This window comes from Mustela nivalis (assembly GCF_964662115.1).
Source record: "Mustela nivalis genome assembly, chromosome: 2".
Lineage (NCBI taxonomy): Eukaryota > Metazoa > Chordata > Mammalia > Carnivora > Mustelidae > Mustela > Mustela nivalis.
The window spans coordinates 43,836,921-43,864,703 of NC_139021.1; the positions used below are offsets into that span (position 1 = coordinate 43,836,921).

Below are 27,783 nucleotides of genomic sequence, written 5' to 3' on the forward strand. Positions count from 1 at the left end.
AGAGACCAACTTCTAAAACTAGCTCTCATTTACTTAATATTTAGTGCAGGCAAGTGAATCATATTAGCATATTAGCACAGTAAATATATCTAAAATCTTTAATTCTTTAGCAGGAAAGGCTGTTTTGAATTAATACACGTTATTTAAAGATGATTTAAAAATTTCTAGAAAACGAAGTTTTTGGTGGTTAGGGGAACACATTACATGCCTCTGGGGTGGCTATTACTTTTGAGAGTTTCAGATTAATGAGACCTATTCAGTGTCATAAAGAATAAATAGACCACAAATCTCTTAATTCTGACTCAAGAATTTTGCCTTATCCTTATTATTATGCTGATCACAAAGTCTTATATCCTCTGTAGTATGTTCTTTGTCTTTCAAGCTTTTAACTAGTGGGATTCACTTACTTTTTCTCTACCTTGTTTCAGCCTTGCCTTAGGAGGCCTAGAAACAATTGAGACAAGTTATAAAGTTCAATGACATTGGAAAGGAAATATGAAAGAATCAGGAACAGTGGAAAACCAGGGCAGAAAAACAGGATAAATTGTATTTAAGAATATAAATATGCATAATATTTAATCCTGTGCAGTTGTTAAAATTAGTTTGAATTTTAGCTGTGCGTGTTCTAGAGTCAATGAAAGGAGGAAAACTTGATCCATTAAAAGGTATTCATGATTTTTCTTTTTTTTTAAAGATCGCATAGGAGAGGGTTTACTGGAATACTGTGACCGGAAAGAGAATTATTTCCATGGCTTAAGATAACAGAACAATATAATAGACTGTGTCCTCAACAACCTTCTGTTTATAATATCATCTAATATATCAATGTTATAATGCTGAAGTTAAATTTACTATGAATTCACACTGCTCACATTCTATTTCACAAGCTGGCTGGAACCATGGGGGATGTTTAGAAAAGTTAGATTCGCGTTTTCCAAAGTACAATCAATAGAACGCTCATTTTATAGGATAATAATAGGTGCTATGTGAATAAAGAGTTCCATGCTAGGATAAATAAAAAACTAAACACAGTTTTTTTTTTACAGTTTTTCTTTAGCACATTTAGAATGTGCCAGTTTTACTATCCAAGAAGAGTTTTAATGTAGTATTTACAACATTTTTTTTTAAAGGTTTATTTATTTATGTTGGGAGCTGGGAGGGGCAGAGGGAGAGAATTTCCAAGCAGACTTCCTACTGAGCACAGAAAAGAAACTAATGTGGTGGGACTCAATTTAAGACTTGGAGACTAGGACCTGAGCCAAAACCAAGAGTCACATGCTCAATTGACTGAGCCACTCAGGCTCCCCTACAAACATTTTTCACCTCTAAACTGTTTTGAGGACATCATCTAGTCAGAATAATATTGTTGTCGTTTTTTTAAAGATTTTATTTATTTATTTGACAGACCGAGATCACAAGTAGGCAGAGAGGCAGGCAGAGAGAGAAGGAAAGCAGGCTCCCCGCTGAGCAGAGAGCCCAAAGCAGGGCTCAATCCCAGGACCCTGAGATCATGACCTGAGCTGAAGGCAGAGGCTTTAACCCACTGAGCCATCCAGGCGCCCCCAGAATAATGTTTTGAGGAATATTGCTTAGAAAAGAAGAATAGAGGGAATACATAGTTTTTAGCTAGCCCTGCATAAAAAATGAAGAAGTTTCTTAAGACACTGAACAGTGGAGTTTAATTTGGGGGCAGGTGTTCTCTCTTGCTGATGAAAGGCAGATCCAGATGCTTTGTCAACAAGTATCTGACTGGGGGGTTGTCACACCCCAATAAAAACAGTCTACAGTATGTACCTGAATCACCGATGATGATTCAAACTTTGCTTTCAAGTGAGCCTGGGTAGTACCTTCAGTCAGGGTCAGATTTTCCTTACTTGGACACAGGACATATGATTTGGTGTGATTGCAGGGGGTAGCAATAGTTTTAAAGTGAATAATTCAAAGCTATGACACCAGTCACCTATTGTGTCCATTAAGAAATAAAATCCAGTAGGGTACTATCAAAGGATCCATTTTTAGCAGTATAACTTTCTTAAGGCCTTCTAAGATTGATTAAAAAAGTGTATCTTGGGGAAACTAAGTTTCTCTGTTACATAGAATGGTTAGAAATAAGTCAAATATTGGATGACCCCCGCTAAAAATGATGGTGTTTTAGAGAAGTTGCCTTTAATCTTCCTGATAGAAAATAGATAATTTTGGTCTTTTTCCCCTGTTGAAGTTGTGGCAATAAAATTCTAAGAGAGAAGAGGCTGCACTTTAGATAAAAGAACAGTAGTAAGTCAACTTCCTTTCATAAACACAGGTATTTGCAATCACTTGAATAGAGTATGACAAAATTATTTTTAAGAATAGGTGCTTTTCTTAGTTTGCTGCATTTAAGTGAGTACTTGGAGATAACAAAACCCAATGTGTTATGTTGCTGGCTATTTAATTTACTAATTACATAATAAAGTCTTAACTGTTTTTAGTTATAATTCAATTTACTGTGCATAATCTATGCTGAAATGAAGAGCACTATTAAATGGTAATACTGGACTAAGTCATCTCCTTAGGTTGACCATTAAAAATTCTGGAATTTTTATACCAACATAGTAGGCTTCAAACTTGGATTTTGAGTTCCTCTTTGCTCAAGGGTTTCATAACTGCCTCCTTAACTACTTTGGTTCTTTTAACTATGAGCAACCTAAATTTGTTATTTATAAATAAAATTTGAAATGACTTTATAAGTTTAGCAACTGTCCTAAAATGAATTACAATAACATAAAAAAGGGGTTCCTGGATGGGTCAGATTTCAGCTCAGGTCATGATCTCAGAGTTGTGCTGCTGGCATGGAGCCTGCTTAAGATTTTCTCTCTCCCTCTGTCCTTTCCCCATGTTCTCTCTCATTCTCAAAAAAAAAAAAAAAAAAAAAAAAAATGCCCAGTAAGATTTTTGGATTCTTCACTTAATATTCTGTAGAACTCTGGAAATCTTTGTTTAGCACCTTAATTCTGGCATGTTTACTATTAAGAATACGTTTAGCAATAAGTTAACTTGTTATAAAGTGAGTATGAAAGAAAGATTTACTGGTGCTTGAACAAAAAATGTAGCCTTGGTTTGGCATTCTCAGATGTTGAAAAATAATCATTTTGAAAAGAGAGTGAACATTCATGTAAAGTTTCATTTATCTTGAGACTCTATGTGCCTACTCTGAGAGAGCATTTGCAGCATAACTAACTTTCTTTGAGGTTTCAAATGAAAGTGAAGAAAGAGAAGTCTAGGAAAACCCAGATTTGTTTTTTTTAAGTTAATAATTGTTAAAATTTTTTAAAAAAGTATGCATTAAATACTTTCTAAAAGTTAATCTCTTTTGTGTGGAAAACATTTGGATATGTATAATTTATTGAGACCCTACTATGCCTAGAATTGGAAAGTTACGGAAAGAGACCAAAGTGATTCCAAATCAAAATAAGCAGAAGTTAATTTTAATAAAAGAAAAGTTGTTTTGATGATAAAACTGAAGTACTTAAAGGAATTCTCCTAAAACTATAAAGGAAATAGAACCTTTACAAGAAGGAATATAGAAAAGCAAGCGAAATGGAAGATGAAAAAGGTACTTTTGAATATACATTTTGTGGTTAAGATACACTTTAAATTTATATTGCATATTCTTTCAAAGACTTTAACCCACTAAACCATTTCAAGTATCTCAGTAACAAGGAAGATAGTTCATTCTATTACCTACATTCACAGGGAAGAAGATTTGCACCCTAGGAGTATCTTTTTGTTACATAGAATAAGCAAGGACAGAACAGAGAGACCTGCCTGACTTGAGTTCTCTCCATATCTCATTTGTTTAGTTTATTTACTTTGTGGGTTTCCCATGTAATTAGATTATAAATAGCTGTATTTTAGTAATGAATTTAAATATCCATATATTTCAAAGGCTAGTCCTCAAGGTTTTTTAAAAGAAGATTTTATTTATTTGCAATAGAGAGAGCGTGTGAGAGAGACAAGCAGGGGTGGAGGGTAGGGGCAGAGGGAGTGGGAAAAGCAGATGCCCTGCTGAGCAACGGGCCCAACTCTGGCCTTCATCCCAGGTCCCTGGGATCATGACCTAAGCCTAAGGTAGACGCTTAACTGACTGAACCACCCAGGCACCCTTAGTGCTCAAGATTTAAAGGCAAAATGTTTTCAAAGGTCCATGAAATATGTTTTCCTTCCTTGAGAATGAACTGAGACCTAAGACTAGAAGAAATGACAGTAATTACAGCAGTACGTTTGGATTTCATTAATAGAGCCAACCTAGATTGCGTCAGAAGCTTGGGCAAGTCATGGGAACTGTTGCAGAGGAGAATCCCAAACTTTATTTTAAGGGAGTGGAAGAAGTGTTGAGGGGAAAAGCTCCTATAACCGTGAGAAGGGGGTTACTTCTGCTGTGATCCCTGGTAACATTTGAACTAAAAAAAAAATTTTATCAGATTGGATAGTTTTCAGTTGTTTTTCTTTTCAATCTTTTCTTTTTATTTACAGTGGATGGAACTGAGGTTCAACACTCTGGCAAAATGCCCACACTGCAAAAAAATGTAAGTTTCTCTACCGCTGGAAATGCTACTGGGAGGTACTTGAGAACAGTTTAAAGAGCAGAATTCTCACGTTGGTAGATTTTGATTTGAAGACATACAAGTTTAATATATTTATGCTTCCAAAACTAAAAAAAAAAAGTATCTTTTAAGTGATTAATATATTCCATTTTGAAATGAAAATGATTGGGCTTGATGATTACTCTCCAAAGGGAAATCAATTTCTAAGAAGAAATTACTAAAATTATCAGTAACCTGGTGAGGATTTATAAATGTTCTAAGAGCTTATAATCTATGCAAATAATCTAAAATTTATATTTTAAAGATGGGCTGTAATCTAAGAAAAATAACAAATGTTTGCAGGTTTGTAATTAGATAGTTGTTAACTTTTTTCATGTCCTGTCCAGTGAGATTATTCTCTGATAGCAAAGTGTATATAATTATTTGCCTGTCTTAACTATTCAGTATGTTTTTCTCTATTCCCAAGTAGTGAACCTAAGGAAATTAACAAAAGGCAATATAAATGTGGGAAAAAATAGAAGATACTTTGATTAAAGATATTTTATGGCAGCTCTGTAGGGGGGGTTCCCAGATCACTCCAGGATTCTGTGATTTTCTAGGAGGATTAATCAGAATTCGTATTTATTTGTACTCATAGCTATGATTTATTATACAAAGCAAAATCAGAAAAGAAAAAAAAAGGGCACATGGGACCAAGTCTGGAAGACACCCGGTGCTAGTTTCCAAGAGTCGTCTCCTATAGAGTCACACAGGAGGGCTTAATTCCTCCACCAGGGAATTGTTACAACACAGGTGAAAATTATCTACTGCAGAAGCTCATTAGAGACTGTGACCAAGGTTTTTATTGGAGTTGGTCACAAGGCACCTCCTGCATAGCACGTATCAAATTTCTAAACTCTCAGAAGGAAAGCAGGTATTCAGCATAAATCATATTGTTTGCACGGACAATTTGGGCACAGTGATCCACTCCTATCAGGTAGGTTATTGTGGGAACGTTTTATTTAAGTTCACAGATGCCAGCCAAAGTCAATCCTGAAAGCAGGCCTTTCTAAGGGTAGCTATCTCAGGCCTGCTATCTATTAACTCTTTCTGCACAGTATTTATGTTGATAAAATTTTAATTTAGCAATTATTGTTCTCCACTTATTTGTGTGAATTGTAACTTGAGCTAAAGAAATTTAGCTGCAATGTTTTGACGGTTCAGCTTTTAAAAACTGAAAATATGAGTTCATAATTTAATTGGTGTCGTCCTTAATATGATATAAACACCTTACGTATTTTGAGGAAATCTTTTTTAAAGATTTTTTTTTTTTAAGATTTTATTTATTTATTTGACAGACAAAGATCACAAGTAGACAGAAGAATGATCTCTAGGAGAAAAGAACTGAAAAGTATCTGAGTAGAGTATATGTAACAAAATCTCTCCTTTTATCTCTGCTGGATCTAATTCCAACCGAATCTAGCCCTGTAAGAGTAACTTATTTACAGCATTTTTCTAGCTTCAGAGGAACAGACATTTCCTTTTAATTTATTTGTGAAATTAACCAACTGAATTCTTAACCTTGTTGAATTCAGTACAAGTCTGTATGGAGAAGCAAAGTGGATAACCCCAAACAATATACAGAAAAATAGATACTTGAGAGACACTCCCCCATATAAGTATGTGAATATGAATGTGAATGATAAATATTTCTGTGTGTTATCTATATTTTCACAAAAATGAAAAAATTAAATGGCAATTATCTTCACTAAGAACATTAAATTGGGATAAAAATTCTATGGAAGGGGGCACCTGCGTGGCTCAGTCCATTAAGCATCTGACTCTCAGTTTCAGCTCAGGTCATGATCTCAGGGGTTGTGAGGTCAAACCCAGTGGGAGGCCCTGCTCAGCATGGAGTGGGCTTGGGCTTCACTGCCTCTCCCTCTGCCCCTTCCTCTGCATGCATGCACATGCTAGTGCATGCTCTCTCTCCCTCTCTAAAATAAAAAAAAGGTAAAAAAAGGTAAAATAAGTAAATAAATAAAAATTTCGTGGGAAATAGCAAAAAGTTCCTGTGATTAGTAGATCGTATGCTAAGCACAGTGATGGTTCCTTTCTCTACAGAGATGTATTAGCTGTAATCCTTCCAGCAATCCTGGAATGCAGGAATTATAACCCTCATTTTACAGATGAGGAACTGTTAGAGAGGTTAAGGATTTTGCTTACGTGATTTGCTTGCGTCATTGTTTTAGAACAGTGGCAATGTTTTGCTAATAATAAAGAAGCGTTGAATGTCTAGATAGTCTATAATTGGTTAAAATATCACAAGACAGGGCGCCTGGGTGGCTCAATGAGTTAAAGCCTCTGTCTTCAGCTCAGGTCGGGATCCCAGGGTCCTGGGATCGAGCTCAGCAGGGAGTCTGCTTCCCTCCCTTCCTCTCTCTCTGCCTGCCTCTTTGCCTGCTAGTGATCTCTCTCTGTCAAATAAATAAAATCTTTTTTTAAAAAATCACAAGGCAGTGTATTAATGTTAAGAATTTTTTTTGTAAAGATTTTTAAAATTTATTTATTTGACAGAGATCACAAGTAGACGGAGTGGCAGGCAGAGAGAGAGAGAGGAGGAAGCAGGCTCCCCGCCAAGCAGAGAGCCCGATTCGGGACTTGATCCCAGGACCCTGAGATCATGACCTGAGCCGAAGGCAGAGGCTTTAACCCACTGAGCCACCCAGGCGCCCCTAATGTTAAGAATTTATATCAATTACTTAAGGAACAACTTGCATAGAAATGCACATGGAATAAGTCAGCTTAAAATCATTCTTAAAGGGATGTTTATGGAATTGGAATCACATGCTAAATATGGGAGAGTTTAGGGCATCCATTACTTATTTGACTAAAGATACTGTTACCACATGAAACTCATGGCTTGTATCTACATTTGTTTTCCCTTTGAAGGTTCTTCTTCATAACAAAATGACGAGTCATCTGTTGAGATAAGAGTCTAAGGAGTCTTACTTCTTTTATTTTTTAAAATTTTCTTAATAGATTAATTCGAGAGAGTGAGACAGAGAATGTGAATGCAGGGGGAGAGGCTGTAAGAGGGGAAGAGAGAATTCTAAGCAGACTTCCCATTGAGCATGGAGCCGGAAGTGGAGCTTGATCCCACGACCCTAAGATCATGAGCTGGAAAGTGAGAGATGCTTAACCCTGCACCACCCAGAAATTTTATTTCTTTAAACACAAGTATAAAATATCCTAAAGCTATGTTATATTAAAGGAGTTACTAAATCATTACTATGAAACCATCCCAAAACATGTGTAGGAAAGCTTCCCCCAGTGGATCCAGAGACCAAAAAGCATTTTTTTTTCCTATCACTCTTTTTCCATTGGAGCTAAAGGTGAGGTTGCTCTTTCAGTGAGCTGGGTGGCTTGTGGCCACTGTAGAAGGGGAGTTGTAGTCCTAGTGTTCTGAAGTAGTACTTGGACTGTATTATTATAAAGACCTAAGACTGGTAAAGATGGTGGTTTAATCCATGATAGTTATTATTGGCTATCATTTCTCTGTATCACTGACATCCTCCTTTGTGGGTCATCTCCTGACATTTTAAACAATAGTGGGCTCTTACTTTCTTTTATTTTGGTTTTTAGTGCTTTCTTTTATAATTATTTATGAATTGAGTAAGTAGTCCTGTGCTAGGTAATAGGTGCTTAAAATAAAAGGTGTAATCTTGTCTTCAGGGAACTGATTCTTGTGGGTATAAGGAAGAGAAGAGTCAACTAGAATAAAGTTTTAAATCCTTTGAAAGAGGTTCACCTATCATTTTCTGCTTTCAAGAGCCTCTAACCCAGATTGGAGGGAAAGTCAACTTGAGAGAAGGCTTCTGGTTGGGAGGTGGCATATGAAGTAAGTTATTAAAGATGAGTGGGAATGATGCAAAAAAGAATGCAGGATGGTTCCTTGTAGAAGGGGCTATCGGTACTGAGGTACAGTGGAGTCAAAGTGTAGATGTGATGTTAAGGAAACAGAATAGATAGGATTGAATGTGAAGGTATGAGAGAGATTGGGGGTAGAGGAGGACTTTACATCTGAGAGGCTACCAAGATAGCATTTAGAAGAACTATGGCTGGCAGACAGATGCTAAATTCAGTTTGAACATATTAGATATAAAGAGACTCTAGGTTTGCTAGATTGACTACGTCTTCATCCCTTGAAATTCATATCCCTCCACTCTTCAAACCACCAATCTTGGATAAGTATGGCCACTGCTTCTCCCTTCCTTTACCGAGTAACTGACATCTGAAAAAAATTCTGTATTGGTTATCTCTTTCCAAATGTGAGCTTTACACAGTGAAACCCTTGCTCGATACTCCATTTTGAAGGGTCTCTGATTAGCTCCCTCTCCCATTCTCCTAAGCAATTATCTCTAGAAATTTGCTGTTCCTCTTAAACTCCCAACCTTCTACATAACTCATTCAGCCTCAGCAGATGACTTGCCTTCCCTCTCCTGATAGGACTGAGGCTATCCACGAACTCCTTCGTCTTCACGCTGTCTGGCTGTCCACTGCCTGTGTCTACACGTACTTCATTTTCTCTTCTCAGAGGGAGGCAGTTCTCTCCCTTTCCGTGCTTATCCCTCTGTTTGATCATGGCACCCATTCTGTCTTCGGTGAAGTGCAGTTAGCCATCAGCTCCACTAGGGGGTGAGGAATTTGTTTTGACAAAATTCACATCCCAATTGCAGATTCTATAGATCTGATCATTCCTCTGATTCTGCTTTTCTCTCTAGTATTTGGTTCTGTTGATCATCCCGGTTTTTTCCTTAAAATTTGTTCTTTTCTTGATTTCTAGCTACCACTTTCTCCTTCTTTCTTTCCACGTCTGAGAACATTCCTTTGATATTTCCTTTGTTGACTTCACTTTCTCTTCGAAGTAGTTAAATATTGCAATTCTTCAGGGTTGCAGCTTGACCACACTAGGTCTTGGTTTTCTCATAGTTTCCTCTGTCATATATATGCCATTAAATCTTGACCAATATGCCACTAAATCACCCCAGATCTCTTCAGATATAAATATGCAATCTGTTTTCACTATTTTCCCTATTGTTATTTCAACCTGGGTGTCCATAGGCACTGTGAACCCACATATCCATCTTCCTTATGCTCTGCCAACTAATCTTCCGTGTGTGTGTGTGTGTGTGTGTGTGTATGTTAAGATTTTATTTATTTGACAGACAGAGATCACAAGTAGGCAGAGAGGCAGGCAGAGAGAGAGTGGGGAGGAAGCAGGCTCCCTGTGAAGCACAAAGCCCGACTCGGGGCTCAATCCCAGGACCCTGGGATCATGACCCAAGCCGAAGGCAGAGGCTTTAACCCACTGAGCCACCCAGGCGCCCCTCTGAAAGCAATTTAATGTGGTTTAGGGTTTGTATCATTCTAGGGAGCCTGGGAAAAGCAAATGGAAGTTCTCTGTGATGAAGCCACCCCAAACCATTCTTACAAATTTTTTATATTAAGAACTGCCAAAATAAATTCTCAACAAAAATTACCAATCACACGAGGAAACAAGGTACTATAAGCAGAATCAGCATCAGAAACAAACAGTATAATTAGATTCCCAAGGACTTCAGATATAATTATTAGATACAGAATGTGCTATAGCCATGTATAAAATATTTTTAAAAAAACAGAAGTGAGAAAACAGATAAAACTAGAGACTCTTTGATTCTGGGAAACAAATTGAGGGTTGAGGAAGGGAGAGGTTGATGGGCAGATGGGACAACTGGGGGATGGACATTAAAGAGGGATCATGAAGTGATAAGCACTGGGTGTTATACGCAACTGATGAATTATTGAATGCTACATCTGAAACTAATGATGTACGATATGTTGGCTAATTGAATTTAAATTTTAAAAAATGACCAAGCACACACAAGAAACTATATACAAATTTTCATAGCAACTTTATTCTTAATAGACCCAAATTGGAAATAACCCAAATGTTCTTCCATGAGTGAATGGTTAAACAAACTGTGGTACTTCCATACCTTGAAATACTACCTCTGCAATGAAAGGAATGAGCTATTGACATATGCAACAGCTTGGATGAATGTAGGCTGAATGAAAAAAAAAAAAAGTGCCGTGAGGTTGCCTACAGTAGGATCCCATTTATGTAACATTTTGAAATGGTGAAATTTTAGAAATAGAGAACAGATTAGTGATAATGTGGTGGGTGCAGAGGGTAGGCAGGTGGGAGGGATGTAAGTGTGGTTATAAAAGCATCCTTATAGTGTTGGAACTGTTCTGTATTTGACTGTGCTGATGGATACTTAAAACTATGCATATGATAAGATTGTGTAGAATTAAATACACACATACACAAATGAGTATAAGTAAAGCAGGAGATCTATCAGTGGATTGTATCAGTGCCAATATCCTGGTTATAATACTGTACTGTAGAGTTTGTCAGATGTTGTTACCATTGGAGAAATTGCATAAAAAAAAATATGAGATCTCTCTGTATTATTCATGAGTCTGCAGTTGTCTCAAAATAACACATTTACTTAGCAAAAACAATAACCAGATAGATTTTAAAAGCAACAATAAAACTTACAGAAATTACAATGCAATGGACAGGTAAAGTAGCAGATGAAGCTGAAAACTGAAGTTGTGGATTAGAAGAGAGAGGTAGGTAAATTACCCAGAATCCATCAGGGGCACACAGGTGAGAGTAGTGTTGCGACAAATATGTATGAGAGCAGCTGAAATATATCTGATCTGGAAGGCAAAAACAAAGAATGAGATGGGGCATTTGAAGAGTTAATCCCTAAGGATTTTCAGATCGATGAAAGATACAAACCCTTCGATTCAAAAAGAGCAGTGAAATCCGTGCAAAATAAGCAAATGCATTGTAGTGAAATTGCAGGAAACCTACGATGAAGAGAAGATACCAAAAGCAGAGAGAGAAAAGACGGATTTTTTCTAAAAGAAAAAAATTTTTAAGTAATTTCCACTTTCAGTGTGGGGTTCAAACTCAAGACCCAGACACCAAGAGTCGCAAGCTCCACCTACTGAACCAGCCAAGCTCCCCAAAACAGATTTTTTAACTATAAAAAAAGATAACAGTTCTGTCATCAAACATCTTAACAGCAACAATGGAACCCAAAAGATAAATTTGAAAATACTTAAATTATTAAGAGAAATTAACTGTCAAACTGGTATTATAGACCAATCTAAGCCATAGTAGAATAATGAAGGCAGAACAAAAGTGTTTTCAAATGCAGACCAATGAACCACAAACAACAGCAACAAGTAGAGAACATTTACCATTTTGATACCCTTACCAAAGAAACTACTAAAGGATGAATTAGGGAAAATAGATAAATATCCCAGAAGAAATTTCTACAAGGCAAGAATAAAAAGTAATCTTGTAATTTGTAAACAGTCATCAGGATCATTGTATAAAATAACAAAAATAACAGTAATGATAATATTAATGCCAATGAATTTGGAGAAATAAAAATATAACAGAATCGAAATATTACAGAACAAAGACATATAAGATGGGAGCAGAATATTTGAAGTTAAAGCTCTCTAAAATTCCTATTTTTATTGGGAGGGTAGATTTACAATTTTAGATTTTAAATGTTATGTATGTTCAATTTTACATGTCACTGCTAAATTAGTACAAATAAATTGTAAAACTTTCTAAATAGTAGGTGGAAAATGGAAATTAATAGAATTATAGTCAATCCACAAGAAGTCCAGAAAAGAGGGTGGAAAATCATAGGAAATACAGAAACTACAGAAAGTGAATATAAGAGAGCAGAAATAATCCATATATATATCAGCTTTCAGAATAATGTAATTAGACAGAAACTGTCCGCAAGGCTTGCTACAAATTATCAGACTAGACTGAGGTCCGTCTTTGTGCAGTTTGAAGAATAAACTCGTGAAATACGAGAGCATAGGATGAGAGTAAAAAATGGGAAAAAGATCAAATCACAAAACCTTCACCAAAGGAAAGATCCCATACAAACACTAACCAACATAAAAATAATAATATTAATATTAATTAAAAGAGCAGATTGCTCTCCTCTTCTTCCTTGTACCAGAAGAACTTTTCAGAGTCTGACTGGCCACTCAGCTAACCACATTTTCAAGCCTCTCTTGAGGAAGTTTGTAGTCATGTGTTTCAGTTAAGGCAAAACTTTTCTTTTACCCACTGAGCCACCCAGGCGCCCCAAGGCAAAACTTGTCTTAATTTTCTCTCCCCTCTTCCATTTGTCTGGAAAAGGCATGTGCGGCAGGAGATTCGTCACCTGTGTTGTCTGGCAATAGCAGTTAAATCACAGAACAGAGCAGTCTACCAAACCTAAGGTGTACATTTACCTTTGAATTCTCATATGTAAGAAATAAACTTTTTAAATTTTTTGATTTACTTGACAGAGAGAGAGAGAGAGAGGAGAGAGATCACAGGCAGGAGGAACAGCAGGCAGAGGGGGAGGGAAGAAGCAGGCTCCGTGTGGAGCAGGGATCCCGAAGAGGGGCTTGATCCCAGAACCCTGGAATTATGATCTGAGCAGAAGGCAGATGCTAAACCGACTGAGCCACCCAGGCTACCCATGAAATAAACTGTTTAAGCCACTGTATTCTGGATGTCTCTTATAGCATTTTAGTAGGTACCTTAAGTATCTCATATGCTTTAGAGTAAAAAGAGTTATTATTATGGTCACTTCATAAAAAACAAACTCTAGGGGTGCCTGGCTGGCTCAGTCAGTAGAGCATGTGACCTCAGGGTCATGAGTTCAAGATCTACTCTGAGCATGGAACTTACTTTAAAATGAATGAATGAATGAATGAATGAATGAATGAGTGAATTTAAAAAAAAAACACATAAATTCTGGGTTTGTGTGCACCACATAATCTGACTTCAAAAGAAGTAAAATAAAAATTGAAAATTATAAGGACTGTGCTTTTGTGGATCAAGACATAAATATGAAAAGATAAAATCTAATATTTTTAGAAGATTTAAAAAATATTTTTATAACAAGTAGGAAAGAATTTCCTACACAATGCAGAAGAAAGTACAAACCTGAAAGGGAAATGTTAATAATTTTTACTGTATTGGAATTACCTTACATTACATAGATTTTGTGAATAAAAACTCATTATCAGAAGATGTTATTTAAAATGAAATTTTAAAACCACAGGCTAGAATCCTCAGTGACAGTAGCATCTTTGTGCCATCAGATCTGAAACTGCTGTCACGGTTTTCACCCCACTGTTTGCAAGATTCCTAGTGGGTGTAGTTTAAAAATTTTTAAGAACCAAGAATTTCCTCTTATTGGCACACTCTGTGAACCATGATTTTGAGACAATCTATGAACTCACTAAAATGTGTATCATAAGAAGGAGCTTTATAAAGGGTCAGGAGCAGACTACCTCTATCAGGATGTTACTAGCTCCCCCTGCTGGAATGACATCCACCTGCATGTGGTACCCACCCCCACTCCTCCCCTAAGTGGCAGGATAAAGTTCTTATTCAGATGGATTCACCTCACAGTCCTACTTCTTTCTTCCTTCTTTCCTTCCTTCCTTCCTTCCTTTCTAAAAGATTTTATTTATTTATTTGACAAACAGAGATCACAAGTAGGCAGAGAGGCAGGCAGAGAGAAAGGAAGGGGAGCAGGCTCCCTGCTGAGCAGAGAGCCGGATGTGGGGCTGGATTTGGGGCTTGATCCCAGGGATCATGACCTGAGCAGAAGGCAGAGGCTTTAACCCACTGAGCCACCCAGGCGCCCCAAAATCCTCTTTCTTAAGTGGCCTCAGGCTTCTGCTTTCTTGAAAACTATTGACCCTTGCATGTGCTTGAAGGTTGGATGAGTCAGACATGATCAAGAAACGACAAAAGAGCCTTGGTTATACTTTACCTTTGTGACCAACTGTTGGATTTAAAACAACAACAACAACAAGGACAAAAAACCGTTGGTAACATTGTCAATATTAAGAACCTGTTTACATTGTTACATTCTATTGTAAAGTCAGCTAAAACTGCATACTTTCAGCAGGACTTTGTGTATAGTTAAAGAAGGGAGGGGCCAAGCCAGGGACAAATTACCTATTCGGAAAATGGTCCTAAGAGATTTTTTTGTGTTTGGCACTTTAAGGTCATTGTTTGGCAGGAGTTAAGAATTAGTAGTCTTTCTAAAGTGTGCTTTTTCAGGTTTAGAACCGATGCCGAGTCTTTTTTTCATGGGTTTTCATAATATTTTAAAACTATTTGTTTAGTAATGGCTCTTGTTTAGTTTTTAGGTAAAGGTTAATCTTGATTTTAAAAAACAAACCCACAGACTAAAAGAAGATATAAATAGAATAGATAGCTTCCTGGAATAGTATGCAGACTGTGTAAATATCACCTGTGAGTCAGTAAGCTAAAGAGCTCAAAACAAAGCAATAATAATATGAACAAACAATTAATAAAGAAAACCAATAGTCAACTAGCATTTGAAAAGATGTTCAGTCTTGCCTGAAGTCATGTTAAAACCACAGCAAAATACCATTCGCACCCATGAAATTGTCAAGCATGAAAACAATACCGAGTGTTGAAGTGTGGGTGGAACATTGGAAGCTCTCATATCAAGATAGTGAGGGTATAAATTTAGCATTTATTAAAGTTGAAGATATGTCTCCAGTACAACCCAGCTATTCTGTTCTAAGAATATGTTCGAGAAATTCCTGCATATGTTCATAGGAGACATAAAGGAGTGTTCAAAGCAGCTTTGTTATAGTAGCCAAAAATCAAGGCAATAAACCCCTTGACTGTCCTGTCCACTGACGGAGAATGAGTAAACTAGTGCTTTCGTATAACGGAAGATAGTTGTGAAAATGAATAAGTTTGATCTCCTCATAGAAGTATGGAAGAATCTCATGTAGAGTGTTAAGCAAACAAAAAAGGGCAGGTCACAGAAGCATCGTTTAGTATGTATTCATACACATACAGAGGTTTAGCACATGCAGAACAGTACTACATTCTGCATACAGACACCACGAGATTTCCTAATCGATGCAGTAGGTGCTTGTTGCTCATTTGTCCCTGTGATAATACAGCAGTTGAGTTGTAGAGTAACAATAGGTTATTTCTTTTCTGGGAAGACTTCCCAGAGGTAGCGATTGTGTAAGCTGGATGATGAAAAATGGGCATGGGTTTTCTAAGGAGAATTCATGCACTGAAATTAATGTACTAAAGTGGATTCTTTGGCTCACAGAAAAGCTGCTCCAATATTCATTTAGGACCTTTTGACTTATTTAATATATAATTCTAATAAACTCACTTGTCTTGTAATTCATAGCAGATTAATTATCTGTATTAGCAGATACACAGGTAAATAAATGAGAAACGACAGCCTGTGGTGAGGTATAAAGGCAGGGAACATCACCAAATGCCTGCACAAGAAATTAAAATTAAAAGTAGTCTAAGGCTAACTATAAAGGCAATGAATCTTATGTCTTGGTGACTCCACACAGCAAGCTGTACACTATATTGATGACCCCAGGTTACCCAGATGTTTATGTTTCAGGTTAACAATTTAGGAATATATATATTTATATATTTGAAATATTATATATTATATAAATAAATATATATATATTTTTGAAACATCATTCAGCAGTTTTTAAAAAAAGATTTGGAGCTTAAAGGAAACCATTTTTCTGTTATGCAAAATTAACCTCTTTGGAATAACACATTTCACACTATGCCTAGTAAGTAATGCATTTCTGTATTCCATTTATTCAGCATACATTCCTTGAGCAATTACTGTGTGCTAGCTGTGATGTTGACTGGACTGGCCATACAAAAGCAAATCAGATACTTCATTATCTCATTCACTAATACAGTGCCTCCTATATGATATATTTGTGTATTTATGCTTAGGAAAAGAAGAAAGTGCTAATTTGGGTGGGTGATCTCTGTTCTACTTACACCATTTTGAAATTACAAAAATTAAAAGTGTAAATGACTAAAAACTATTGTATTTAAAACTTCACTTGAGAAGCATGATAACAGTATATGATTTTATGAATTTCCCATAGATTCTTACAGTATGTATTAACAGATTTTGAAAAGTTAATCTCTTGAATATTATAATCCTAATTCTAAAAATTTTTCTTAAGAAAACTAAGCAGATGTTTTTAATTGATGTTTACCTGGTTTATAGTAGTGAAAATTCTGTGTCCAGTAGTAGGATATTGACTAAATTATGTTGTATTCATCCATTGGAATTCCAATTTGAAAACATTTAATGACATAGAAAATGCTTACACTATGTTGGTAAATTACCAAAAAATAATTTGCTGGAGGAAAATATGTCAAAATTATTTAAGGTAGCGGGATTATGGGTAATTTTCTTTGTCATTTTTATTTTTTATTCTATTTTCCAAATTTTCTACAGTAAACATACACTGTTAAAACTGCAAAACATCAAGCACTGTTTGTAAGCTAGTACATATTTTCCATCCTAGAATACATTTTAGAGCTGTATTTTTATATTAGAAGATCGTTATTGACCACAGTAGTTCTTTTGTGGATACTGTCAATAACCAAGGCTTGAACTTTGATTAAAGCCACTGTAATATAATTTACCATTTATGATTATATTAGCTCATTAAAAATGGCATTTTTATGCATGTTCTTGTCTCTCAAATTGAAGAAATAAACAGAAATACATGTGTCACTAGAGCCATAGAAAAGTATTCCCAGGGATGAAAGGGAAATAATGCTCTCTTTTGCTCATGAATTGCAGTTCCTCAGTGGGTAGCGCACTTCCCCGAAGACGCTGCTGTGCCTATATTACCATTGGAATGATTTGTATTTTCATTGGAGTCGGATTAACTGTGAGTATTACTCTACTCACTGTTAGAATTCTTTCTTCTCACCTTTATCAGTAGTAAGTGATGAGGCCTGAGACAAACTTCAGTGATCCCCCAAGAACCTGCCTCCCTGGCATCCCAGAAGCTTCTTGAGGACTGAAGCCCAGTCCATGCACCTGTATTTAATGGAGTTCAGTGGTGTTTTGGGACTCCTCTCAAGGTCCTTGACCTTGGGGACTTTACCATCCATTTAGCAAAAATCCATTGTTTTTATTTAGTGCCATAGCAAAGCAAAAGCAGTAGTCAGCTATGGAGATCTGAAAAACCTTTCTCTTTATTCAAGTTAAGCACAGATTTATTATCATTATGGGGATGGTTTATTTTTAGAGGCGACTGAAGCTAAGTGGTTGGCACTGGGGATTATTCTCTCCCAGGAGGAGGAGGAGTTACTGATCTTTTTTTTGGTACCGTTTACTTCCCATTCTCCTTTGTCCTACCTGGCCCCATATTATTAGGAACACTATCATGTTGTATAACACTAAGGAGTTTAGGTGACAATTTAGTTACTTATAGAAATAACATGTTCAAGTGGGCTTTTTTGTTTATTTCATAAAGTTTGTAGTTAATATAACTAGCAGTATTGTCCTGCTAAATTTTATTGTCAATGATAATCAACAAATTCATCAACTCATATTTCATAGGAATATTATGGCCTCAGGGATATATTTTATCAAAATCACATGTAAGCCCACACAGGCTCTTTAAGCCAATATTTGCTTGAAGTTTTTAATCTTTTGTTATTATATTGCTTTTTATTTTAGGTTGGCACCCAAGATTTTGCAAGGCGATTTCACGCAACCTATGTTTCTTGGGCAATTGCTTATCTTTTAGGTTTGATCTGCCTTATCCGAGCTTGTTACTGGGGAGCCATAAGAGTGAGTTACCCAGAACAGAGTTTTGCATAAGCTTGCTTATAATTCAGTGATGCAGGTGAGAGTATCTAGCAGTTCTTGATAAGCTACTCTGGACATATTTGAATCATTCACCCTAATGGATTCCATTTCTGGTTTCTGTATAAAGTTTCAAGACTTGGGAGTATTTTATGAACAAATGCTCATTGCACTACATTATATGCAAATAGTTTGTTTTGCTGCTAGGTTTTCAAGCTCTGAATAATAAAACTGTCTTCATGTTCTTTTACATGTCTTAATGATATTTTTGGATTTGTCACCAAACATTACATATAACATCACCCTTCCGTTATTTTTAAATCAGTTATTCCATTACTTGCTGATCTGTGAGTATTCCCAAGGAGTGTTTATAAATGTTTCTACAATAGCTTCACATTTATACTCACATTTTAATTAAACAGTATCAAAATTGCTTGCTTTAAAATCTAAGCAATATGCATTTTGCTTGAACTGCTTACTGTAACTTTAACCTAAGATCATAGTGACCTTATTCAGGAAAAAAAAAAATTGAGTGTACCTTCAAAGACTTGACATTCTTGTCAGATAAAAATCATTTCTAGATACTGTATGCTTGTTTTTTGTTGTTTGTAGAAAGATACAATATTTTGGTAGTAATTTAAAATACAAGAATGAAAATATTTATTTGTCCACAGTTGGAGATAATGTTGGATAAATGTTTTTTCTCAAAGATCACAGGACTTTTGTCTTTCATTTTTGTCTGCTTTTTTATTTACTAATTCTAAACGTTATGGTCTAGATTTATGAAGTTTAATGTTAATCAGCTGTATGTATTCCTTTATAGATCTTGGAGGAAGTATTTCACATAACATGTTTTATAATACTTAACCATTTAAACAAAGATATATTTACACTGGATTGCCCCCCTTTTCATTAGATCATGGTAGATTTTCTTATTGGGCTAATTATGGACTACTTATATGAGAAGAGAACCTATGACATTTTACACTAGCTAAGATGTTGAGGTTAGAGGTAGTTACTCTTATCTTCTCGAATATAGCTGGTCTGATGGTTACCCAGTTTATTCAAGAAAGTAGATCAAAGACAAAAAGTAGCATAGTTTTCTAAGAATTCACAAGGATTTGAGTAATCAGCTCTCACACTGCCCATCTTTGCAGTTTTGAAAAAGAAATTGCTTAATTGAGAAATAATGTTCTAAAGCCTTTAATGTAGTAGAATTAAGATAAAGAGATAATGAGTAAATTAATTGGCTCTTCCACAGATAAGAATAATAATTTAAATTATTTATGTTCCTGACTAGTATAAAAATGTACTCATCAGACAATTTGGAGCAAAATACATGTAAACTTCAAAGAGTAAATGATAAATGTCTAAATGCAGTAGCTCAGGATTATGTGTACCTTTGAAAATACACTAATAAAGATTATTGTTCAAAACTACCTTGTTATATTCCGTTTTTAAAAAATAAGATGGTGTTTCCAAAATGCCTTGAGTTATTACTCTAAAGGAGTTTTCATGTTTAAGAACATGTCTAATGTTACTTTATATAATATTCGTTTATGTTTTTTTCTAGTATTTTCATGGTTTCATTTTAAAAGTATAGATTTTAAATCTACTTACAATACTTTTGATGTAAGGTATGAAATAAGAATCTAATTTATTTCTTTTCTTAATGGTCAGCTAGTTGTAACCGCATTATATATAGAATAATCCCATTAATCCTCCCATTCCTTTCCCATAAATTTGAAATCTCACATTAAATTATATGCTGCATGACCATTTTCCTTTTGGACTGTAATTCCATGATAGCAGGAACTTTGATGGTCTTGCTCACTGCTTTATCTTCAGCATTTAGAACAGTGCATAGTGTATTTGTTTTCATAGATATTTGTTGCATGAGTGAATAAATGGTTAAATGAATTGGTATGTTAAATTTTTATACTTTGGGGGGCATGTGGGTGGCTCAGTGGGTTAGGCCTCTGCCTTTGGCTCAAGTCATGATCTCAGGGTCCTGGGATCGAGCCCCACATCAGGCTGTCTGCGGGGAGCCTGCTTCTCTCTCTCTCTCTGCCTGCCTCTCTGCCTACTTGTGATTTCTTTCTGTCAAATAAAAAAGAAAAAAAAATTTTATACTTTGGGTTTGGGCTTTATATTTTGTTACAGAATATATAGGTGAATGAATATAATATATAATATAATCTTGTGTTAAGGAAAACTTTCTAAGTAAAACCCCAAAGCAGAAATCAAACAAAAGGATTGATAGATTATATGATAAAAAGAAAAAAAAAAAACTTCTGTGTGGGAAAAAAACATAAACAAAGCCAAAAGATAAATTGTATTTCCAAAATAGTAGAAAGAGTTAACCTTTTTAATATGGGAAGGAACTAAAGGCTGAAGAAGCAATTCATTAAGAAGAAATATGATAAGTAAAATCATGAACTTCTTTCAATTTATTAATAATCAAGAAGGTAAGTTAAAACAGTAAAAATACTATTTTTTACCTAGCATATTAACAAAGAATGAAAAAGAGTGATTGAATCCTTGTAATTCTGAAGATATGAGAAAGCACACACACAAACACACAGTCTTTGACAGTAATTCCATCACTATGAATTCTAAAGGTGTTCTGGATACAAGAACAAATATATTTGTACAATGATGTTTATCACTTTTTTGCTTATAATAGGGATTGAAAGTAAGAAGTCCAAAAATTAAGCAATAGGAGATGGGTGAAATAAATTATGGTATACTCATAAGATGAAATAGTAAGTAGGCATTAACAAGATGTTGAAATCTCTCATCTAACTGAATTGGCAATGGTTCACAAAATACTGCGACAAAATTATATTACAAATCAAAATGTACAGTGTTATCCACTTTTTATCCACAGAGATTTTACGTGTATGTGTTAAAAAATTAAGGAAAATTAAACACTAAATATTAAGCGGAGTTCTCTCAGGGTGACAAAAGGCAATAGTAACTTTAAAAACTCCTGTGGTAGATTAGCAGTTGGAAGGTTAGGTTTTGCTGTTGATGAATAGATAAGAATGTTATGTGTATTAACTCCAAACCAATATATTTCATTGATAAAACCTTATTTTTTAGAGTCAATATATCATATATTTAAGCTTAGTCCTATATGAATTAACATAAATTTTTAATTAAATCCAAATTTATGAGAGTTTATACCTAGATTGATTGATTGATTCATTTGCAGAGAAAGAGAGAGACCGTGAGAGAGGGAATACAAGCAGGGGAATGGGAAAGGAGAAGCAGACTCCTTGCTGAGCAGGGAGCCCGATGTGGGGCTTGATCCTAGACCCTGGGATGGTGACCTGAGCTGAAGGCAGAGGCTTAACAACTGAGCCACCCAGGAACCCCTACCCAGGCTTTTTTTTTTTGAAAGTAGAGCATTCCTTCCAATGCCTGGTACAGATACAAAACACAGAAAGTGCTGGGAAAAATGTGATTTGAAAGAATACACCATAGTCACTAATTGGAAAAGGAAGGATTTTTTTTTTTGTCCCGGCTATACAAAGTAGTAAAACAAAAATGATCTAGTTTAGAAAAGTTTTAGAAAAGAGGGAAAAAATCGAACTACACTCAGTTATTCTTGACCAAGTCATTTGTGAGAGAACATGTGTCATTTAGAAGATCCAATAACCCATGTCAGGCACAGTGCTCGCCTCACAGCGCATGCAGTAGATAGCCACAGGAAGCCTAGAAAGCACATAATTCTTTTTAAAAATTTATTTACTTATTTATTTGAGACAGAGAGAGAAGGAGAACACAAGTGAGGGGCAGAGGTAGGGGCAGAAGCAGATTCCCCACCCAGTGGGGAGCCTGCTCAATCCCAGACCCTGGGATCATGACCTGAGCTGAAGTCAGATGCTTAACCTACTGAGCTACACAGGCGCCCTAGAAAAGCACATATTCTTGTTTCTGTTTTACTAGAAGAAATCGAAGTGTCACTCTCATCGTTCTGAAAAACTGGGTTTTAAGTAGCGCAGGTGTATGCATTCAAAACAAGTACTCCCAGATGATGTTGATGTAGGTTTTCCTGGATCATACTCGAGTAACACTGCATTATACCATGCACACACCAGTTTGCGTCCACTTTCAATGGCACTCACATTTTCTTATATATAAAAGCTTTGTATTGGAGTAAATAATGCCATTTCATTTGTGTAGCTTTGTTTTAGTTTTGATCTAGCAATACTTGTGCTTGTATGTTATGAAATTACAGCCATTTCCATGTGCACTGTCTCAAAATTGCTGTAAAATCTAAATTTGCACTTATTTGATGTGCTTTGGTGCACATGTACATATATATGTGTACACACACATAATAAACACTGAAAAAAACTGGTGTTTATTGATCTGCCTTACAGCTTTGTTAATATTTAATCTCTATGTCATAGTTATGACTCTATCATTGAAGCAGCTCAGTCAGGGAGGCTAAATAATTAAAGGTCGTTCAGGTTATATGTGATGGAGCCAGTTGGAATCAAACAATCTGCCTTCAAAATTTATTTGCTTTCCACAGCATGAGGTTTTATTGTGCTTTGCTTTGTACAGAAAAACTTTTGAGTTTTGTGCCCCCTGCTGTTCATTGTCTATAACTCATCTGTGGAAAGAAAACTGAAAAATGTTGGACTTCAGTATTGATTTCACAAAGAATAGAATGCTATTTAAATATTTTTATGAATTTGATATTATATCCAGTTTTATTTTAGAGCATTTTATGTAACAAAACATTACATGTATTTATTTTCTTTTTTATAGTTAATATAAAAATCACAAAACTGGCTAGGAATATTACATATTAAATATGAGGAAATTGACATACAACGAATTTTAATGTAAATTCCTTTTCTTGTGATAGCAATATTGAAATGATTTTAAATAGCACAAAGTGCTAAAAAGGATCTGTAAAGGTTTCTTGTTTTTAAAATCACTTTACATGCTCAGTTACAAATTAAATACCAAGATTCTTTATGTTTGGATAAGTATACATGTATTTGACTTGGGGTGGAATACCATGTGAAAAGCAGAAAAATAAAAAGCCTATATTCTTTTGGCACTGGCCCACAGACTAAGGTATCAGATAAGGCTACAGGTCTAAAAAGTGGGTATGGTTTGTAAATTGACATTTAAATCAACATCATCTAAGGTAACTTGCTAAATAGGAAGTGATCATACACATTATTCTTAACAAATTTGTAAATTTACCTAGAGTGGCTTATGCATATGTATAGGTACTAACACTTGGTTGTAGAACTACTCAAAGTTCCCAGTGTTCAAATCAATTTTTCTGAAAAATCTTGCTGCAGATATTTCTACATCAGATATACCTTTGACTGAAGATATTGGATATTGAAATAATTATGGAGAAAATGTGTTACATTTTCATTAGTTTTTAAGCTTTTAGCAAGAGTAAGTTTAGGCTATTTGTAGAGAATTCCTTAGCTTATGCAATGTATTATTTTTTTTCCTGGCTTCTTGAAAACCTACCTGCCTTACTCCTTCCTTTAAAAGTCCCTCTACCTGGGGTGTCTGGGTAGCTCAGTGGGTTAAGCCTCTGCCTTCGGCTCAGGTCATGGTCTCAGGGTCCGGGGCTCTGCTAGTGGGGAGCCTGCTTCCCCCTCTCTCTGCCTGCCTCTTTGCCTACTTGTGATCTCTGTCTGTCAAATAAATAACTAAAACCTTCAAAAAAAAGAAAAAAGTACCTCTACCTACCATCTGCCATCTACAAATCTCTTATCACTCTCCCATAATCAATGCCGACTTCAGTACCCGATTTCATTCTTACCATATGTCATTGATTTAACTGTCAATGGGAATGGACTAATACTCTGGTCTGGACTCAGTTTTGATCCCTCAAGTCGAATGACCTTCCATTCCACTTCTGTTATTCATCTCTAGCTGTACGGTGGGTGCTCATACTTAGAAGCACTCCATCTCTGAACTCTTATGCTCAGATACCCACTCTCTGGCCCTATTCCTCCTCTATCCTGACAAAACCCTCACTCTCTTCGTACCACTATTCATGAGTATTACCTTCAGCCCTTCCAGTTTCTCAGTTATCTTCCAGTCTATCTTCTGTATTTCCAGTGAATCCCACAAACACACAGATTAATATCACTACAGATTTTTAATTTCCTTTTTAAAAAAGACTTTATGTATTTACTTGAGAGATAGAGTGAGAAAGAGAACATGAGCAGCGGGGCAGATGCTTACCCGACTGAGATACCCAGGTGCCCCCGATTTTTAATTTTCACCTTCACCTGCTCCTCAGCACTGTTGACCTGTCTCCAGCAGCTCCTGCAAATTTCCCACAGATATTACTTGAAACCTTCAAAATCCTAAAGCCTGTTTTCATACTTTCCATAGTTGACCCCCTTCCTCTCATAGCAGATGATTTATCTCACCTATTCTTACCTTTTTCCCCTCCCTCCACCTACACTCTAGGTCCATCCCAGTCCCTCACTCCTCAGGAAACTCACAGTATCTTTTCCTTATTTCTACCCATCTGGCTGCTCACATCAATAACTGGCATCGCCATTTTCACTTCTCATTCTCACAGCCTTTCCAGCCCATCAGGTCTCCTTTATTCTCTCAAGTTCATGCACTTCTCTTTCTTCATGGGCAGACCTACCTACCTTGTTCTCATCCACACTGCCTGGGCTACCCGAAAGGTCTATGAACCAATCCCTCTGCTGCTGTTCTCGCTTTGCCTACTGCCTGTCCCTCTCCTCAGACCATTCTCAGCAGTTACTTAGGTGTACATATGATCTTTTTGTATCTAAAGTCCTTCAGTGTCTCTTTTTACCCTTAGGAGATAAAAGACTCATCCTCCTGGAGCGTGGTACTGAACCACTTATTCAAGCAGGGCCTCATATCTTACGTTTCTGCAGTGCTGAATTACTAGGATTTTTATATTCACTATTGCTTCATTTCTGTATGCCTTTGCACATATCCTTCTTCCTGCAAGGAATATCGCTAAGTTGGTAAACTCCTTTTTATCCTTGAAAATTCTACTCAGGCGGTACCTCCCCTCCTCTTGGAACCCTTCCATGATCATCCTTCTTTCTGTCACCCCCAATATAATTATTTCTTTCCTTGTACTACTTCTGTTCCAAGTATATACTTCTAACTACTTCATATACTACCGTTTATTTTATTAGTTTATAGGTACTCTTTTAAAAAAAATGATTTATTTTAGAGAGGAGAGCATGAAGGAGAGAGAGAATCTCAAGCAGGCCCCCACAGAGCACAGAGCCAAACCAGGGATTTGATCTTACCACCCTGAGACCATGACCTAAGCCAGACACTTAACTGACTGAGCCACCCAGAACCCCTACTTGATAGGTACTCTCAAGACTATCATTCTCCTCTTGCTGGTTTTTCCTTAGTCATACTGTCTTATTTCAGTTTGTCTTTGTATCCTCAGTGCCTGGCACCTAACAGGCATAGGTCTTCAAAACTTTTTTTTCCCCCTGAGCTAAGCTGAATAGAACCAAGTCTCTATTATGGTTTTTTAATGACTTGTTGTAATGATTATATGTCTGTGTGCATCTGTATGTATCCTCCATAAAATGGTTTGTAAATGTGGAATGAGTGAATGAGAGACAGACTACTGGCAGGAGGCTAGTAAGGAGATCATTTGGTAAACACTAGACAATGCCGCCTCCAGCTTTTCCCAACTCCTCAGGCTTTCAGTAGCACCAATCAGGCACACACACGCCCTGGGAGTGCCTTTATAGGAACAATTAGCTTCTAGAATTGTAATTTACTGTTTGTGAATCTGTACCGTCAAAGACACTACATTTCGTGAGAGCAGGTAACCTGTTTATGTGTGTTACTTGTGCTTTGGGTTTTATTAACTTAAAGGTAGGTACTGTGAAGGTCAAATAAGATATGAAAATATAATGGTAACAAAAACCTCTACTTAATAAAAGACCCATTTAACTGTGAATTATCCTTCTTCGGATTCCTATTTCCGTTCTTGCTTTTCCTCAATCCATTCTCCAAATCTTTCTTTAAACCAAAGTAAGTATTTACTTAGAATGAGAGAATGGCATCCTGTTACAAATTTTAAAAAGCTGACAAGTACCAGCTATTAAAAAAATCCATAAAAGTATTTTAATTAACTGCCTGAACCACCCTATTTTTCCCTGTATTTGTACTTTTATGTATTTTGATTGCCTCTTTATCTGACAATTTTATAATGCATTTCCTTTGTGAGAGTAAATAATTTGGTATTTTCTGCAGCATAGCTAATCAAAATTTATTTTTTATTATTGAGAATTTAGAAAAGTTAATTTTAATCATAGCTTATTTAGTCATGTCAGTTTTTAGTGTATTGCTAAGTTGGGGAAACCTGTTGACTTTCTTATATGAGCTTGATGATTTTAGAGCATTTTAAGCTTTTCTTGATCAGTGTGACTAACCTTAAGTATTCTTGAAAGTACTTGCTAACTAGTCAAGCTGTTGTTGAAGTGTATGATGAGCTCTAGATTATCCTTTGTAGATGCCAGTATCTCTTGTCAAGTCAACAAGAAATTTTCCAAACTCCCAATGTATTTATATGATTCATTCTTCTTCAATTGATTACTAAAAAGTTTTGGAGTCTACTACCTCTGTCTAAAATTTACCTCTTCCTCTAAATGGATTATTGATTTTAGTTTGGTCTAAAATTTTTTTCTTCAAACTTTTTTGTCACAATAGTTTCTGTTGATTTCATATAGTAATCTATACAAAATAATTGTATAATGTATATGTAATTGTATATGTTATATTGTTAAAATTTTTAAAAAGATTTTATTTATTTGACAGGGAGATACAGCAAGAAAGGGAACACAAGCAGGGGGAGTGGGAGAGGGAGAAGCAGGCTTCCTGCCAAGAAGGTTACCCGAGTTTTCTTGTTCGAGAGACCACCAAGGAGCCAAGCACTGATGCAATCACACGAGGGTTTATTTGACAAACTTAAGCTTGGACCCAAGTATACCCAACGCAGCGGAGTAGGGACTTGGACCTGAGCTTAGTTAAGGCAGGGGTATTTATGGGTTCTTGTTACTAAAGCAGAGTGGGGGTCTCTGGAACTAAAGTAGGGTGGGGCTCCTTAGAACTAAAGTAAAGTAGGGGAAAGTTCAGCCCTTGGGCACAGGGGTCTGAGATGGCTCTACTTATGCTAAGGCTAAAGACTGAGGTGGGATGGCCTTAATTTTTCTCGGCCTCCACAAAGGGAGTATGGGGGCACCTGGATGGCTCAGTGGGCTAAAGCCTCTGCCTTCGGCTTGGGTCATGATCCCAGGGTCCTGGATCGAGCCCCGAATCCAGCTCTCTGCCCAGCAGGGAGCCTGCCTCCCTGTCAAACCCCTCTCTTTGCTTGCCTCTGCCTACTT

The 27,783-nt window shown here is 36.2% G+C and overlaps 1 protein-coding gene across 1 annotated transcript in view; it reads left to right on the forward strand.

The window, feature by feature from the left end:
• PIP4P2 (phosphatidylinositol-4,5-bisphosphate 4-phosphatase 2) overlaps window positions 1–19,815 on the forward strand; it is a 56,070-nt gene extending 36,255 nt beyond the window's left edge. Inside the window, exons 5-7 of the mRNA XM_082719415.1 lie at window positions 4,513–4,565; window positions 17,360–17,450; window positions 18,248–19,815. Of these exons, the coding sequence (XP_082575541.1) occupies window positions 4,513–4,565; window positions 17,360–17,450; window positions 18,248–18,391 (288 nt within the window). The 3' untranslated portion in view covers window positions 18,392–19,815. The remainder of the gene's footprint in view (window positions 1–4,512; window positions 4,566–17,359; window positions 17,451–18,247) is intronic.
• The last annotated feature ends 7,968 nt before the right edge of the window (window positions 19,816–27,783 follow it).